Raw genomic sequence first — 14728 nt, 5'->3', positions numbered from 1 at the left:
CCTTCCCTAATGAGAGCTGTGTGTTACTAGGAGTTCGTATTTCAGTCTCTTTACCATGCTTTAAACAAGCAGAAGACAAAATATACACAAGGGTGTATGACCGTAAATGTGACAACGGACAATAATATACTAAGAGTAAGATACAAAATAGGTGTGAAGCAATCTTATTAAAGGCTTCAAACACATTGCAGAGCCATGCACGAAAGCAGGTCGCTTTACATTCTATTCACAAAGTAATTCTAACTTTAATTTGTTCCCCTGCAAACAGGAAAGTAAACTTTTAATATTTTCAGAATGTAGTATTAGCAGAAACAAAGTTGACAATGCATGCAATAAAAAAAAAGTGGTAATTATGGGGGAAATAATTAATGCATTTAACCCCTTCCCCAAAAGGCACAGTCTCTATATGGGAAGGGGTTAGACATTGCTCCAGGAGGTCGGCACAATGCCATCCTGGTCTTTGTCCCGGGCCTGCTCTTTGTAACTGGACAGGGTCCACGATGCAGCAGTCTGGTATCAACATTGCATGGACAGGGCTGGAATGATGACTTCCACACTCTCCGAGCTTCACCGGTCTAACGAGCGCTTCTGAGCAGCTTCACAGCAGACGTTCCTCAGGAGGTTGATGACAGACCGGGGATCCTCACTCTTCATGATGGCACTGCCAGAGACTATCATGTTTGCCCCAGCCTAAGGAACAGGCAACATATTAGTAAGGCCTGAAAGCCACCAGCAGAGGCCTGAAGTGCGAGCCATAGTTACTCCAAACAGAAGGCATCTGCAATGATTTCCAGTGCTCATTTTAAAGGACTATTCCCATCATGATCCCGCAGCCACTTAGGAATATTAATTGCAGGTAACAAGCACAATTTCAAGAGCAGAAATCACTTCTGTTCAGTCTAGTTTGATCAGGATTAGAGAGAATTACATTTTATGGTGGTTAAAATGACCGAGGCCAAACTTCCTTGCCAGCAGATATCAAAAGTAGAGCACACTAGAAACATCTGAGTGCATAGTGAGACAAGACTCAAACTAAATGTAAAATAAATTAGCTATAGGATAATGTGGACAAGGGTGTCTAAAGGTCTGGAAGCCCTAGGGTTGTGTGTGCACGGGGTTATTTAGCATGTGATTCTGGTTGCCCGGGGAGCTCGCAGGCTGTTTCCAGGACCTTCAATTCTCACCTCGGCACATCTGTGAATGTTGTCTGGTCCCACGCCTCCGTCCACCTCAATATCTAATGAAGGGTACTGTGACCTCAGCCACTGGACCTGAAAGCAGATAATAAAATGTGAACATCTCCAGTGGCTAAGCAGGTCTACGCTGCCACGTGACTCAATGGCAGCAAAGCCATCTGGGTAACGTGTTTTGTAATAGTTATGTTCGCAGACTTGCATGCACATAATTTCATTCAAGCACAATGTTTCGGTGGAAACAATACCCTGTGTCAGGTGTAGATTGTTTCCCCGAAATGTTGTGCGTGTCCTTTTTCTAGCAATTACATTTCTTTTGAAATGCCATGGTGACTTGGATCCATTTTATTTCCGAGTGCAAGAGAGATGCTGGTTGCCAATATTTATATACACTCAGTGGGCTTTGGGATGTGCCCACTGTATCTCGACCAGCACCGGATTTACAACAGAGAAGTGCCTCTAGCTTTTTGTTTTATAGGCGGTTATATTGATCAATTAACTTTATCCGGTTAATAAATATAAAACATTGCTCCTTTGTAGATATTATGCAACAAGGGCAATGCATGCCAAGCCCTTTAATCAAAAAGAGCTAGTCAGTGCAACTACAGGGTCATTGAAATAAGTTACCTTTGGCATCATATCCTCCATAAACTTCTGCCCTCCAAAACCTGGCTCCACCGTCATAACCAGGGCAATATCAATTTGGCTAGCCCATGGGGCCAGATATTCCACAGTGGTGTTTGGTTTAATACCCAGCCCCACCTTGAGGAGACGGGAAAGGGAGTCAAGTCTCAAGCTAGAAGTCAAATACAGTATTAAAGACAAGAGAGTAGTAATAAAATGCACTTTTCAGCCCTCTGAGTAATTTACTTTATTGTGCAAAATGAAATCATTTCTGTGATGTAGGAACTGGCAATAATCGCCATTTTTCTCACTTTGCGAGTGACCACAGCCACTCCATTTTATCACTGGCACAATTTTATTTTTGTTACCTAAACCAAGCCAGTTGGGGGCTGATAGCTTCTTAATAAGTCTCTCTCTTTCCTCACCAAGGGAGCTAAGAAAACCATCAAAAAAGTTATAAAATGTATACGATGTATAGATGTACGGTGTATGTATGGTCTAAAACAGAATGCATTGCTGACCACTTTCTATTTATTTATTTTTAACTTTGGAGACCTCATCTTGCTTTTTTCAACACTGTTTATTTTGAAAATCTCACGCTCCGTTCAGGAGATCTAAGCATTTGAAATATTCAGTGGCAAGGAGTTAAAATTAAGCTCTCCCGCAGAGACCAGCGCAGTCTAAAAGTTACCATGGTAACCGCAGAAGCTGGAGATTCAGAAAATCAGGACCAACTAGAAAAACTTTCTGAAAGAGCAAGACTCTAAGAACAAATAGGTTTTTGGGGGAATATTTTGCTTTTAATGAATAGTAGCACAGGATATCCCTCACAAGGTGAGCATCACTGATTAGTACTTGTGTTATATTTACAGTGGTATGTACTCCAAAGCAGTGCTATGTTGGGTCGAGAAACATAAAAATTGTATTTTAGGAGACGGCGTCCTTAGGCGCAGGTGGTGGGAGTGGCGTTCTGGCTACCTGCCTCCGGCTTTGTGTCACTGTATCTGTGACATGTGTGTGTGTCACACACAAACACTCCCCCTGCCACGGTGTGAATTGAGAGCTGAGGTGGGCAGAGTACAGGAGGGCCCTGACCACCCCCAGCCCTTGCACAGTCTCTGCTCTCCGATTCTCTCTTTTCCCCCTTCCCCCAAACCCCTCTAAATTAGCGGTGAGGCGCTGACGTCCTGTCAATCACTGCCACTCCCAGCGCACCAGGTCTGGGTTTCATGTTGCTGGTCGCAGCAGTGATTGACAGGTCAGTCATCACTACGCATAGCCGAAGCACCGGGAAGGGAGGGGGGTTATAGTAATGATAGAATGAGAAACATTGGCAGGAATTGAGGGGAGGGGGGTGTAACTACAACCAACCAGCATCACCACATAAGAGTTGCTCTAGTTCTTCAACTGACCTTCATGCCACTTTCCCGGATTTCTTTAATTAGGGCTCCGGGGTTGTCTGTTGCCTCCAGGTGGAAGGTGTACTGGTTGGCACCAGCAGCGGCCATGGGTTTCACCCACTGCTCTGGTTTAGCGACCATCATGTGCATATCTTTTAGGGGGGGGGGATAGACAGGTAGGCAATGAGATAACTAATTTACTTTCAGGTCTAGTATTCAAAAAGGGGCTAGAAGGAAATAACAGGATATAGTTTAACACAGAAGGCAACATATTACTGCTATCCCCTAGGGCAGCAAATATACAGTGCGAGAGAGTTTTTGAACCCCAATGATAATTACAGAAATACCATAGTTTTTCCATGATAACCTTCTTGAATAAACACCAGTCTTTTCCAATAGGGTTCATATTAACCAATTCCATGTCTTTTGAGACAAAATGATGTATGACAAACAATGAGTAATTAAGAGTTAGTGTATTTGCAAAGGTAAGTGAACCCCTGGTTTTATCAGCTAAAATTAGAGGGGATTATTAGAATCAGATGTTTAAATAATTGGGTAGCTCTTCAGGTGTGAGTTTGGGAGGCCCCACCCTATATAAAGATCAGAAACTTTGTGAGTTTGGTATTTATTATACAGGTGTGTGGAAAGACCATATGCCACAATCAAAAATCTCTGAGGACCTCAGAAAAGCAGTTATTTATCTTCATCAGCCTAAATGGTTACAAAACCATGTCAAATGATTTGGGGCTCCAGCAATCCACTGTTACAGTCTACAAATGGAAAAAGTTCAAGACCACAGTCACTCTACCAAGGTGTGGTCGTCCTACTAAAATCTCTTGGAGAACAAACTGGCAAATCATTAAGGAAGTCACAAAGAACCCCAGAGAAACATCCAAGGATCTGCAGCCTACTCTCGCCTTGGCTAATCTGTGTCTTTATGACTCAACTATCAGAAAAAGACTGAACAAGAAGGGTGTTTATGGAAAGATAACCAGGAGGAAACCACTAAAAAAAAAAAATTGCCTGAAGTTCGCCAAAGAGCACATAGATGATCCACAAGACATCTGTCCAGAGAACATTGTTCCAGACGAATCAAAAGGCAGAACTTTTTGGCCTCAATGACCGGCATACAGGACAAGGGTTAATACACAGCTTGCAAGCTGGCCCACTTTACACCTTCGCAACGGTCCCTCAAATTAACAATATCTCCCCTCAATTCATCCCCATATAGCATCTGTCACGAACAGCACACAAGTGGACACATGACTTCGATACGCATCCAGGGTTAATGCAAACGGCTACTCTAGCCAACTAACCGTTCTCCTAAGCAAGGTACTTTCAGGAGTTAATATTAACCCCTTACTCAATTGCAATAATATCTATACGCTGCCACCAGAGAAATTATGCAAAATATGTCATTAGCATATCTGCCAAGGTCTCAGGACCCAGTTTATTATAGAAAAAAAAAAACTATGTACTTAACACACATCTGTTGTAACAAAATGTGTTCGAAAATGTAAATACTCTACAAAACGTGCAACAGTTCATTCAGATCCCAAAGCATTATCAAGTATTGTTTAATATATATCAAAATACAGTGCATAGACTACTAAAAAAGATAAAATTACAGTAAATGCAGAACAATTTCTTAAAATGTTATTTCTTAAAATAACAGGATAAAACAAAAAACAGAAATTCCTATACCGTACATTACCACATGCCATAGGTTTTCCCCCCCAGAGAGGTTACTGGCATAGAAATATGAAAAAACGTGTTTGGTTTAAAACACACCTCTGTTGAATTCTGATGTCCTAACTCTATATACCATTCTTCTCCGATTGCAAACTGCATCAGCCCACCCATGTCATAAATCAGCTGCTATGTTGACGGTTTTCAGACGGGGGAGAAAAAAAAAGACGTTTAAGTTCTTGCCTCAGTATATAAAGCCCAATCAACAGATTGAGACGATTATGACATGTGTAACAAGACTCATTTTGATCATCTTGCTCCTAAATTTGAGTGACAAAAGGATATCTGTTCTTGGCACCTCTTACCCATGTAGTGTGTGGTCTTATTGCAATGATTACAGATATCTGAGTATTATACTTTAGGGTAGAGGTCATCACCGGATATCCTCGTTTAAAATAAAAATAAAAAAATATGTCATTCTTTTGTGAAATACTTTTATCACGCCCCCTGAACCTTGCAAAACCCTCCAGAGAAGCTTTTGAAAGTACCTCTGAAAGGGCCCTGTTTATGAAGATGTCACTACCCATATTTTAATCCCATCTCTGGCAAAACATATACCCTTATCAAGATTCTATCAGCCCCATACAACACATCTTGTACTTTTAGTGGGCCATAATTGATAACCCACCAATTAATCACTCTATGAAGCTCTGGACAGACCAGTGACCGGTCATAAACCCATTTTTTTTTTTTTTTTTTAAACAAATGGTAACCACATTAACTTAACCCATGAAGATTTATTAAAATAGTTATGTTCAGCAAAAATCAAACACTGCGTTCGAACAGAAGAACCACATTCCAACCATCAAGCAAGGTGGTGGGAGTGTGATGGTTTGGGGCTGCTTTGCTGCCTCAGGACATGGACAGCTTGCCATCATTGACACAACCATGACTTCTGCATTGTATCAGAAGATTCTAGAGGAGAATGTCAGGGCATCTGTCCGTGAGCTGAAGCGAAAGTGGATCATGCAGCAAGACATTGATCCGAATGGCCTAGTCAAAGTTCGGACTTAAACCCCATCGAAATGTTGTGGCAGGACCCGAAACGAGCAGTCCATGCCAAATATCATGGAGTTGAAATAGGAATGGACCACAATTCCTCAAAACCGATGTGAGCGACTGACCAGCAGTTACAGGAAACGCTTAGTTTAAGTTATTGCTGCTCAAGGTGGCACCACCAGGTGCTGAATAAAAAGGGTCACATACTTTTTCACACATGAATATTGAATGTTGAATCATTTGTGGATATATACATGTTGAAAAAATATGTTTTTGTGTAATTTGTTTGATCGGGTTATCTTTATTATTAGGACTTGGATTTAAGATCTAATAACATTTTAGGTTTCAATGTGAAAATCCTAAGGGGTTCACAAACTCTTGCCACTGTATATATGTTTTCTTTATTAGAGTAGAAAGCTTCAGTCCCACACCTGTCTGCCATCCCTCCCTGTTCGCTTACACAAGAAAAAAAGCCCAGCGCTACCAATATGATATTTGAAGTAGTAAATAATGCTTAAAAAGTCAAAGCAAGTCCTTAGTGACCTTATCTACATGTGCTTTTGTGAACTAAATATTCGGCTGTAAAAAGAATGTGTTATGTCTGTAATGTCTATATAGGGTGATGGGTACCAAGCACTGAATACAAAATAATCATTTCAGCAGCCAAATTCACAGATGTGCATTACAGGGCATAGACACACACTCTTGTTTTTGAGCAGCTAAATTACAGAGGTTAGGTAAACACGGAGCCCAAGCACACAGCTACCTGGTCTGCTATGTGCCACCATTGATTGGTAATACAGGGCTACAAAAACAGGAATTCTTACCGAAAAATGGGTCTGGTCCCAGTCGCGTCCGCAGACATTCCACTACCGGATGGCCAAACGTGATATTGGGAACAAAATGCCTGTAACCGAAAGGAAGAACTGAGAATTTCCACTTGCATGCAATTCCTAAAGTAGCAGTTAAAAAAGGTGCAATTGTGCTGGTTTGGCACAACTGCATGGATATAACCACTGACTTGAATGGGGCTCTCTGTGCTGTAGTGGTATTATCACACTTCGTTGAATATTCAAGGGATTGGAGCAAACAGATAAGCAATGTTTACACAAACAAGCATAAATAGTCAATCCAAAATGTTGCCGATTAAATGCCGGCCATATTGATTTATACATGATCTTGGCGCCACCATATGTACAGGCATGATAACTACACATGCAGAGATTTTAATCTTCACTGTGGTACAGTAGTTAGAAGAGATCAGCACGGCGTATGTATTAAAGGATTCACCTTCTCCCATAACCGCACACACACCAAAGCAGAAATTAATGAGAACATTTATAGTGTGCCGATTAGAACAGGATACACTGTGGGGAAGTGTTTTTCTTTTTTTATTGCCCACGGACACTGGGATAAGATCTACTTTAGCACCCACAGAATGGGCACAAAAAATAAAATATTCAAAAGTGGTCTAAGCAGCTATTCATACCCAACGTCAGGTGATATGCTGTGCGCCCCTATGTGGCAGCACAGGGGTTAAATGTTGAATATCTTTATGCACTTAGTCTGTTCAATTCATTCAGTGCAGAACTTGTACAATAGGCAAAGAGCATCTTACAAATCTAAAGAGGACACTGGTGGAGGTCCGTAGTGGTCCTGATGTGCAAATCGGTTGTTCAACCTGGGTATAGGGGCTAAAGACCAGTCAAACCATCTCGTAAATGGTTCCCTCTGAAGTTTCCCTACAAAACAACAGAATGTCTGACTCCATTATTTCTACGAGGTGAAATTGTGGTGTAAGGTGAATGCGGCTATGCGGCTAATAGGTATAGCATAGGCTCCGGCTGCTACCTCTTCCTTTGTTCCCTAACAGTATAAGTCCTGCTAGGGACAGGCACCTGAGGGGTTAATTCCTCATGAAGGCCTAGTTTGCTATTGCAGCCTTGGATACACTACATCTAAGGGTGGGCTTAGCAACAACCTGAGCGAGGATACTGGCTGGGTTACATGCAGTTGATGTTATGCCTGTCAGTATCAGACCTGCCCTGTTATGGGGCAGGGTTACAAGCCCAACCCCCCAGGGTATATACTTGCACTCTCCCAGAAGTCAGCGTTTGTCTCATTCCTCCCACTGTGGAGTGATAATATCTACCCTGTATCCCAGTAGGGGATACAGGAGGGGCACCAGAAGGAAACCTAGATGGGCCTCAAGCCTTAAGGTAACCTTCCAGAGAATGTGGACTGCTGTGAGTTCTGGAATATGCAATAAACATCTGTTGAACCATCTAAGTGTGTGATTCACTGCCTTGGGATAAGAGAAGCGTCAGCATGGACCATCCTGCAGATCCAGGATCCTCGCTGAATGGAGGCTGCCAACTGAGAATGGGCACCCTAAAGCCTGTCCTGATTCTCCCAATACCACCGCGGAGCAACTCAGAGCCTCCTGTATTACCAACAGGTATGCACAGCACTAGGAAACAAAGGTAGTGACCCAATCTCACATAGGGTGGGAGTAAAGGTGCTACATAGGCATAAGCCTTTAAAAAAAAGGGAAAGGCCCCCAGCATGGAGCTAGCTGCAACCTGGTACAATGTCAGACACAGCCTCAGGGGGGCTTCATAGTTGGTCAGCACCCAGGAAGTACTGCCAGCCGTTTGGCATGACTGCGTGCTATCACATAAGGCAAGAACTGGCAAAACAGTCAAATAGATCATTTTCTGTGACAACATTGCGGTTCCATAATCAATACCAGACTAGTGGCCGCCATACACAGGCCATAACTAGGCCGGTCTGAGTGCTCTCGAATAAAACGGTCACCCTACATATCACCAACAGTATGAGCAGGGCCGCAGACAGATTTCCCAGGGCCCAGGACTAGAGTTACATCCCCCCTTCTGTCGGCAGTATTGCGAGCCCCCCCCCCCCCATTTCACACCTCACGAGCCACCAATCCACCCCTCTTCCCATGTATTTATCTCCCCTGCGGCTCACTCTTACTCCCTCTTTTCCTCACTCACTCTCGCCCCCACCGTCTGTCACTTATCCCAGTCTCACTCAATCCACCCCCCCAAAAAAACAATATATTATACATATTAAAAAGACCCTCACCCGCCCCAATTAAAAAGACCTCCCACTCCCCCCCCGAATACATATTTTAAAAAATAGACTGACCTTGGGGATAGTCAGGCCCGATGGCTGCAGGGGGCCTGGCGGCCGGCGCTGGAAGTTGACCAGCTGTCGGTCGCGGCCGGGCCCCGGCTCTCCATCAGCCTCTTCCTCACTGTCCCACGCCGATCAGCGTGTACCAGAAGCTCAGGCCCAGCTTACTTCCAGCGCATTGAGGCGCGTCGCGCCGCAAGCATTGGCGGCTCGGCATGGGACAGTGAGGAAAAGGCCTGCAGCTGATGGGAGCCTGGCCAGAGGTCGGGACCAACATGCTGCGCCGGCCACCTGTAACCCCCCCCCCCTGTCGGTGGCCCTGAGTGTTGGTGTGTAAAATGAAGATGTGCCTAATAAATATATATATAAATGTAAATACAACTGTATGCTCATCTGCATGTCTTAGGCAGGTCTGCAACCCCGCCTTTCCCCATTATCACCCAGCACACAGCACTTCCACTGCAGCAAGGGATTCTGGGAAATGACATGCAAATGAGCACACAGTGCCACTTTTTGCTTCAAAAACCATTTTTAACATGGTTCCATATATATATATATACATATATATATATATACATACATACATACACACACATCTTTATACAAAGTCTATTCCTATTAATCTGTGATTGTTAAGTCACACCAGGACTGTCAGAGCCTATAATATATATATATATATATATATATATATATATATATATATATACATATATATATATATATATATACATATATACACACACACACACCCCCCCCCCCCCCCCCATATTCAGATACACACATATACACACATACATATCACACACGGGCAGCATCACACACAACTGATTAAGCATGTCCCTATTAATGTGTAATTGTATGTATATCTTTATTTATGTAGCGCCCACAATGTACTCAGCGCTTTACAAAAGAGAAAATACAGTACAGGGAATAAAAATACAATGAATTGCAACAAACACGCAAAATCAGACAATAGGAAAGGAAATTCCTACCCTTGAGATCTTACAGTCTATGTAATTACATATATTACAATGTATACCATTGACAGATTTCAGATAGTCACAAATACAGAATATACTGTATATTGTTTGAGCCTGTCCCTATTTAAGAGATTGTCGTTTATGTCACTTAGAGGGGGGGGGGGGGTTCCCCTTCCCTAACAGTAGCACTACCCGGCCCTCACCCATCCATCACGTCCAGGTGCAGGTAGTCGGCCCCGCACTGCATCATGCGCTCACACTCCGCTGCCAGGCGGGACAGGTCGCTGTTTAGGATGGACGGACCGATCTTGCAGCCAGACGACATGATGAGAGCCTAACCACTACCGCAAAGACTCACCACGTGTTCTCTCTCACTACCCCCACCCCAGTGAGAGCTGGGAGTTGTAGTTCTAATGGGCGTGGAAACCTTCTCTAAATGCCCAATGGACTACAACTCCCGGCATGCACAGCGGATCATTTAGTGATGCGATTGAAGTAAAGGGGTACTGGTAGCAGCAACAGAGTAGGATCTCTCGCAACGACTTAATAATTAATAATTCAATTTGGGGTGGTAGAGGGGAAACTTGTAATGAAAGTAATGGTGCCGTCCACAATCTAAATGTGTTAAACATTGGTCAAAGCTCTTTGGACAGTATTTTATTAGGATTTGTACAAGAATAAAAGGGTTCATTTTTAAATAAATCCCCCTTTTCAAAATGTAATTGCATGTAAATAAAACTTACAAGTGGGGGTACTCACCATGTGTCCCCCAGAACCATCACATCTGAACCACAGCTATTTATGGATACAAACCCATCAATTAATTGGTGGTGAGATCCACAGAAGAGCATGTCGCCGGCACTATAAGCGTAGCCTAAGGTTTGCCCCCATCTGGTAGCCCAGAGCTGCTTTTGTAAACTGATCTTTAAACAACTCACTAGTAGTCCATTGAGTTAGGAGAGAGCCACCTGTCTCTTATCTCCCCCATGTCCAAAAATATGAGCCCAGAATGGCATCGCTGTCCTATCATGGAAGGAAAATGAGTGACATTTGGAGTATGTATGGGATATTTCAATAATACAGCACAGGCCACGCTGACTGGAAAGGACACCGCTTGCCAGGGGCTAAGACTCATTTCAAAGGAAACAGGCCGGTGTTATAGCTTATTGCAAATGATTTCTAGACTGCCAGCTCTTCAGGCAAGGATTGACCACATGCAGCAGTGTGCCAGTACGATGCATAATTTAACTGGTTGTATACCTTGTCAGTATGAATCAAAGTACCGTAGCATCAATCAATTCAGAGTCTGGATCCATGTCTCTAAACACAAGCACAGCTAGGTGGTAGTTTTAAATATAGCTTTATTATTTAAACATCAAATTCTCACATATAACCTCTTTTCTGTCCCGTCGCAACTTCTGCACACTTTCAGTAACATTTATTTCTTTTTGGCACTAAAGAACTTACCACCTTCACGTTTCACCACTCAGCAGTCGGAGCTTCCTGCAATTCCTGACTTAAATGGATAGTGTTTATGTAGTTTGAAGGCATATGGGGTAATTTTCATATACCCCGAACCACGGCTGGCCACTTCGGGGGGAATTACTGAATTACCCCATTGAGTGTTAGAGACCATCCGACATGTCAGGTTCCCCGTCTGTGCTAGTATATTATACAACATAATACACTTCTTAGGCTGCGTCCACACTGCCGTTGAGCGCGCTCATGCTTGAGAACGGTGATATCACCAACTGTCCAAGCATGAGCGCAGGCTGTCCTGCATAATTTTGCGAGCGGGCGAGGGTGTGTCATTGGGTGGATCGGGGCTATTTCTGTGTGTAGTGTGTGTTTGTGTGTGTGTGGCTGTGTGCTGTGTTCTTTGTGCATTGACTGCTGCTGAGCGCGCTTCAAAATCAATTTTATCTGTCTCCCCAAGCGCCGAGCTTGGGAGAGCGTACGTGCACGATCGCTCGCTGCATGGCCGTGCAGATTTACATTCACTGAAGTCAACGCGCCAAGCGCGCTCAGCATGGACGCAACCTTAGTGAGTACAAAGATTCTGCCAGGCAAATAGGAACCCAGCTTTGCTGCTGGTGGAAAGAGTAGATGACTGATAACTACTTTTGATGCTAGTGAATGTTTCAAATCCCAGAGTCAGCATTTTGAGTGATCTCCATGTGCTTCAGGTACCAAAAATGAGATTATAACTTGTGCAACACAGGCCCAAATCCACAAAAGGGGGCTAATCTTTAGTACGCCTTCACTGCCATTCATATAAATGGGAACTGAGGAGTGCTAAGGAGTAACACCGTTTAGCGGATCTGGGCCACAGACTTGTGCTGCCAAATGATATGTATAGCACTGCACGTCTGTGCCATATAAAGAGATGATTATTTTGGAACAGTTTGCACACCGCATGATTTTTTTTTACCAGTTTGGGGGATCCCATGTGAGACACGTGGATGAAATCTTGTTTGTTTTCTATCTACACTGTGTTCAGTAAGAAGACCTCAAGAGCCACCAACAGGTCAGGTTGTAAGGATATCCCTGAATCAGCACAGGTGGCTCAGTCATCATTGACTGAGCCACTCATTGAGCCACCTGTGCTGAAGCAGGGATAGCCTTATAAGCGGACCTGTTGGTGGCTCTTCAGGACTGTAGCTGGGCACCCCTGCCCTACACCAAATGAACAAACAATTTCTCTGAGGTTCAGATATTCCAAAACAGTTCATCTAACTGCACTTCACAGTAAGGAACCACAAATGCTTTAGACAGAACAGAGACATATGAAGGAAAAGTCACGGATAACAAAGGGAGGGGCACACGGGGACATAGGATCGCTTAGGAATGAGATACCATTGCTAGGATTAAAAAGCAGACCTGGAGATTAAGCCGTCAGAGGAGGAAAACATTTGATTCGGCAAATAAACTTGATGGTTCGAGGAAAGCCTCGTTAAAAGTGTGTCGAGATAAATGTTTCTTCTGCTAGTGAGGCCTGCGACAGATTGCTTTTGTATAGATCACTGGTGGGCAACAACTGTCCGGGGGGACTGCATGTGGCCCTCAGAGGCTTCCCCTGCGGCCACTCAACCGCTGGCCACCCCAGAAGCCCGCTCTCACTGTCCCCAGTGCAGAGGGAGTGGAGATGTTGCTGGTGTGGATTATAGCTTCTTCCTGCTGCCTAATGACCGTGCTCATCACTAGCTCCCAGTGTAAGGCGAGGAGTGGGGCAGTGTTCAGCAACGTGCCGGCATTAAAGGGGGGGACAGGGGGAAGCTACTATCCGCAACTGCAAGGCCCCTTCTACCTATGTAAGGTATCATGTTGTCTAGCACTGGTATAGATGCACGTACAGTGTGGAACTGCAGACACAATGTTAAGGTCACAAAGTGGAGCTATAAAGGAACACTTACACAATTCACAGCAAAGCCCATCTTTTATACAGCCCACACATTTCAGGTTCATTTTCATTTCCCCCTAACTAAACAGATACATTTGTATGTGAATATAACACAGTGAGTCACATATGTTACAGACAGAATAAGCCCCTGCTCTGAGGAGCTTACCATTTTTTTGTTTTGAAGTGACAATGAGGGTGGTACAAAAAGAAAGGTTTTTCTCATTTTAAAGACCAGTGAAGCTACTGTATAGCTGGGCCACGCCACCTCATACCAGGGAAATCCACATGATAGAGATCAGAGGGGAAATAAGTGCTGATGATGTAATCATTAGCGTATTCCAGGCTGTTGAAATGTTTCACTTGAGTGCACGCTCAGCAGCAACTTGGAGATGGGAGAGAGGGAGCTTGGTGTGCACCAATCGGGCGAAAGCTCCCTAGGTCAGTGAGTGAAAAGGGTTTTAGATAAAAGGGAGCAGTGTAGGTTTGTGGAGCAGAAAGGAAACAGACTGGAGCAGAGGGCAAATGTGAATGATCAGAGCGGAGATATAAGGAGTGCACAACCAGGCAAGTCTTGGGGTTCTGCTTATTAAATTGAATTCACCCCTGAAAGCAAAATACCTTTTTCCCTATGTCATGTTTGTTACCAACTTTGGTAAATAACCACAGGGGTCTTTTAGGAAACCATTCAATGCAAACAGTTCATGGTAAAGGTACTGCAGGTCCGCATCTAATCCAACATCAGAGCATGCTGGCGCAGGTAGGAATAGCATTGGACGAACGTGAGAATTCTTCTCAGATGCCGTTACTACAGAAGTAACACAAAAACACAAGACGTACCCACTGTCAGGAGACAGGGACACACACAAACTCGTGTGCTCAGCAAGACACCCTTAAGGCCTTTAACACTTTATAAAGCAGCATTGGTTTCTGTACTCATTGCAAAAGGTGCAGACACCACTGAGAACCAAAATGAGCTAGTGGCAGTGACAGAGATTGTTTAACAGGCAAATCATTGGGAATGTACAGGCAAAGGAGGGTGGGTAGCCATGATGGTCCTTTCTTCCATGTAGTAGCAAAGGGGGGAGAGTAGGTGGTGTGATACCTTTTATTGGACCAACAAGTAGTGGATATGGTGCAGGCTTTTGAACCTCTTGGAGTCCTTCATCAAGTGAAGGACCCTGAGAGGTTGGAAAGCTTGTAACATATCAACTACTTGTTGGTCCA

General features: G+C 43.8%; 1 protein-coding gene across 1 annotated transcript; it reads right to left on the bottom strand.

Annotated features, from left to right (window-relative positions):
- Positions 1-148: 148 nt before the first annotated feature.
- RPE (ribulose-5-phosphate-3-epimerase) lies at positions 149-11375 on the bottom strand. Its single transcript, XM_075607200.1, has 6 exons — positions 10308-11375; positions 6793-6872; positions 3230-3369; positions 1821-1955; positions 1185-1271; positions 149-690 (listed from the first exon to the last, which is right to left on the bottom strand). Exons 1-6 carry the CDS (start codon positions 10427-10429, stop codon positions 568-570), a joined length of 687 nt encoding a protein of 228 aa, XP_075463315.1. The 5' UTR covers positions 10430-11375; the 3' UTR covers positions 149-567.
- Positions 11376-14728: the final 3353 nt, after the last annotated feature.

Source organism: Ascaphus truei, chromosome 7 (assembly GCF_040206685.1).
Source record: "Ascaphus truei isolate aAscTru1 chromosome 7, aAscTru1.hap1, whole genome shotgun sequence".
Classification (NCBI taxonomy): Eukaryota; Metazoa; Chordata; class Amphibia; order Anura; family Ascaphidae; genus Ascaphus; species Ascaphus truei.
Note: the sequence above shows the minus strand (reverse complement) of the source record. Positions and strands in the feature narration are given on the sequence as shown.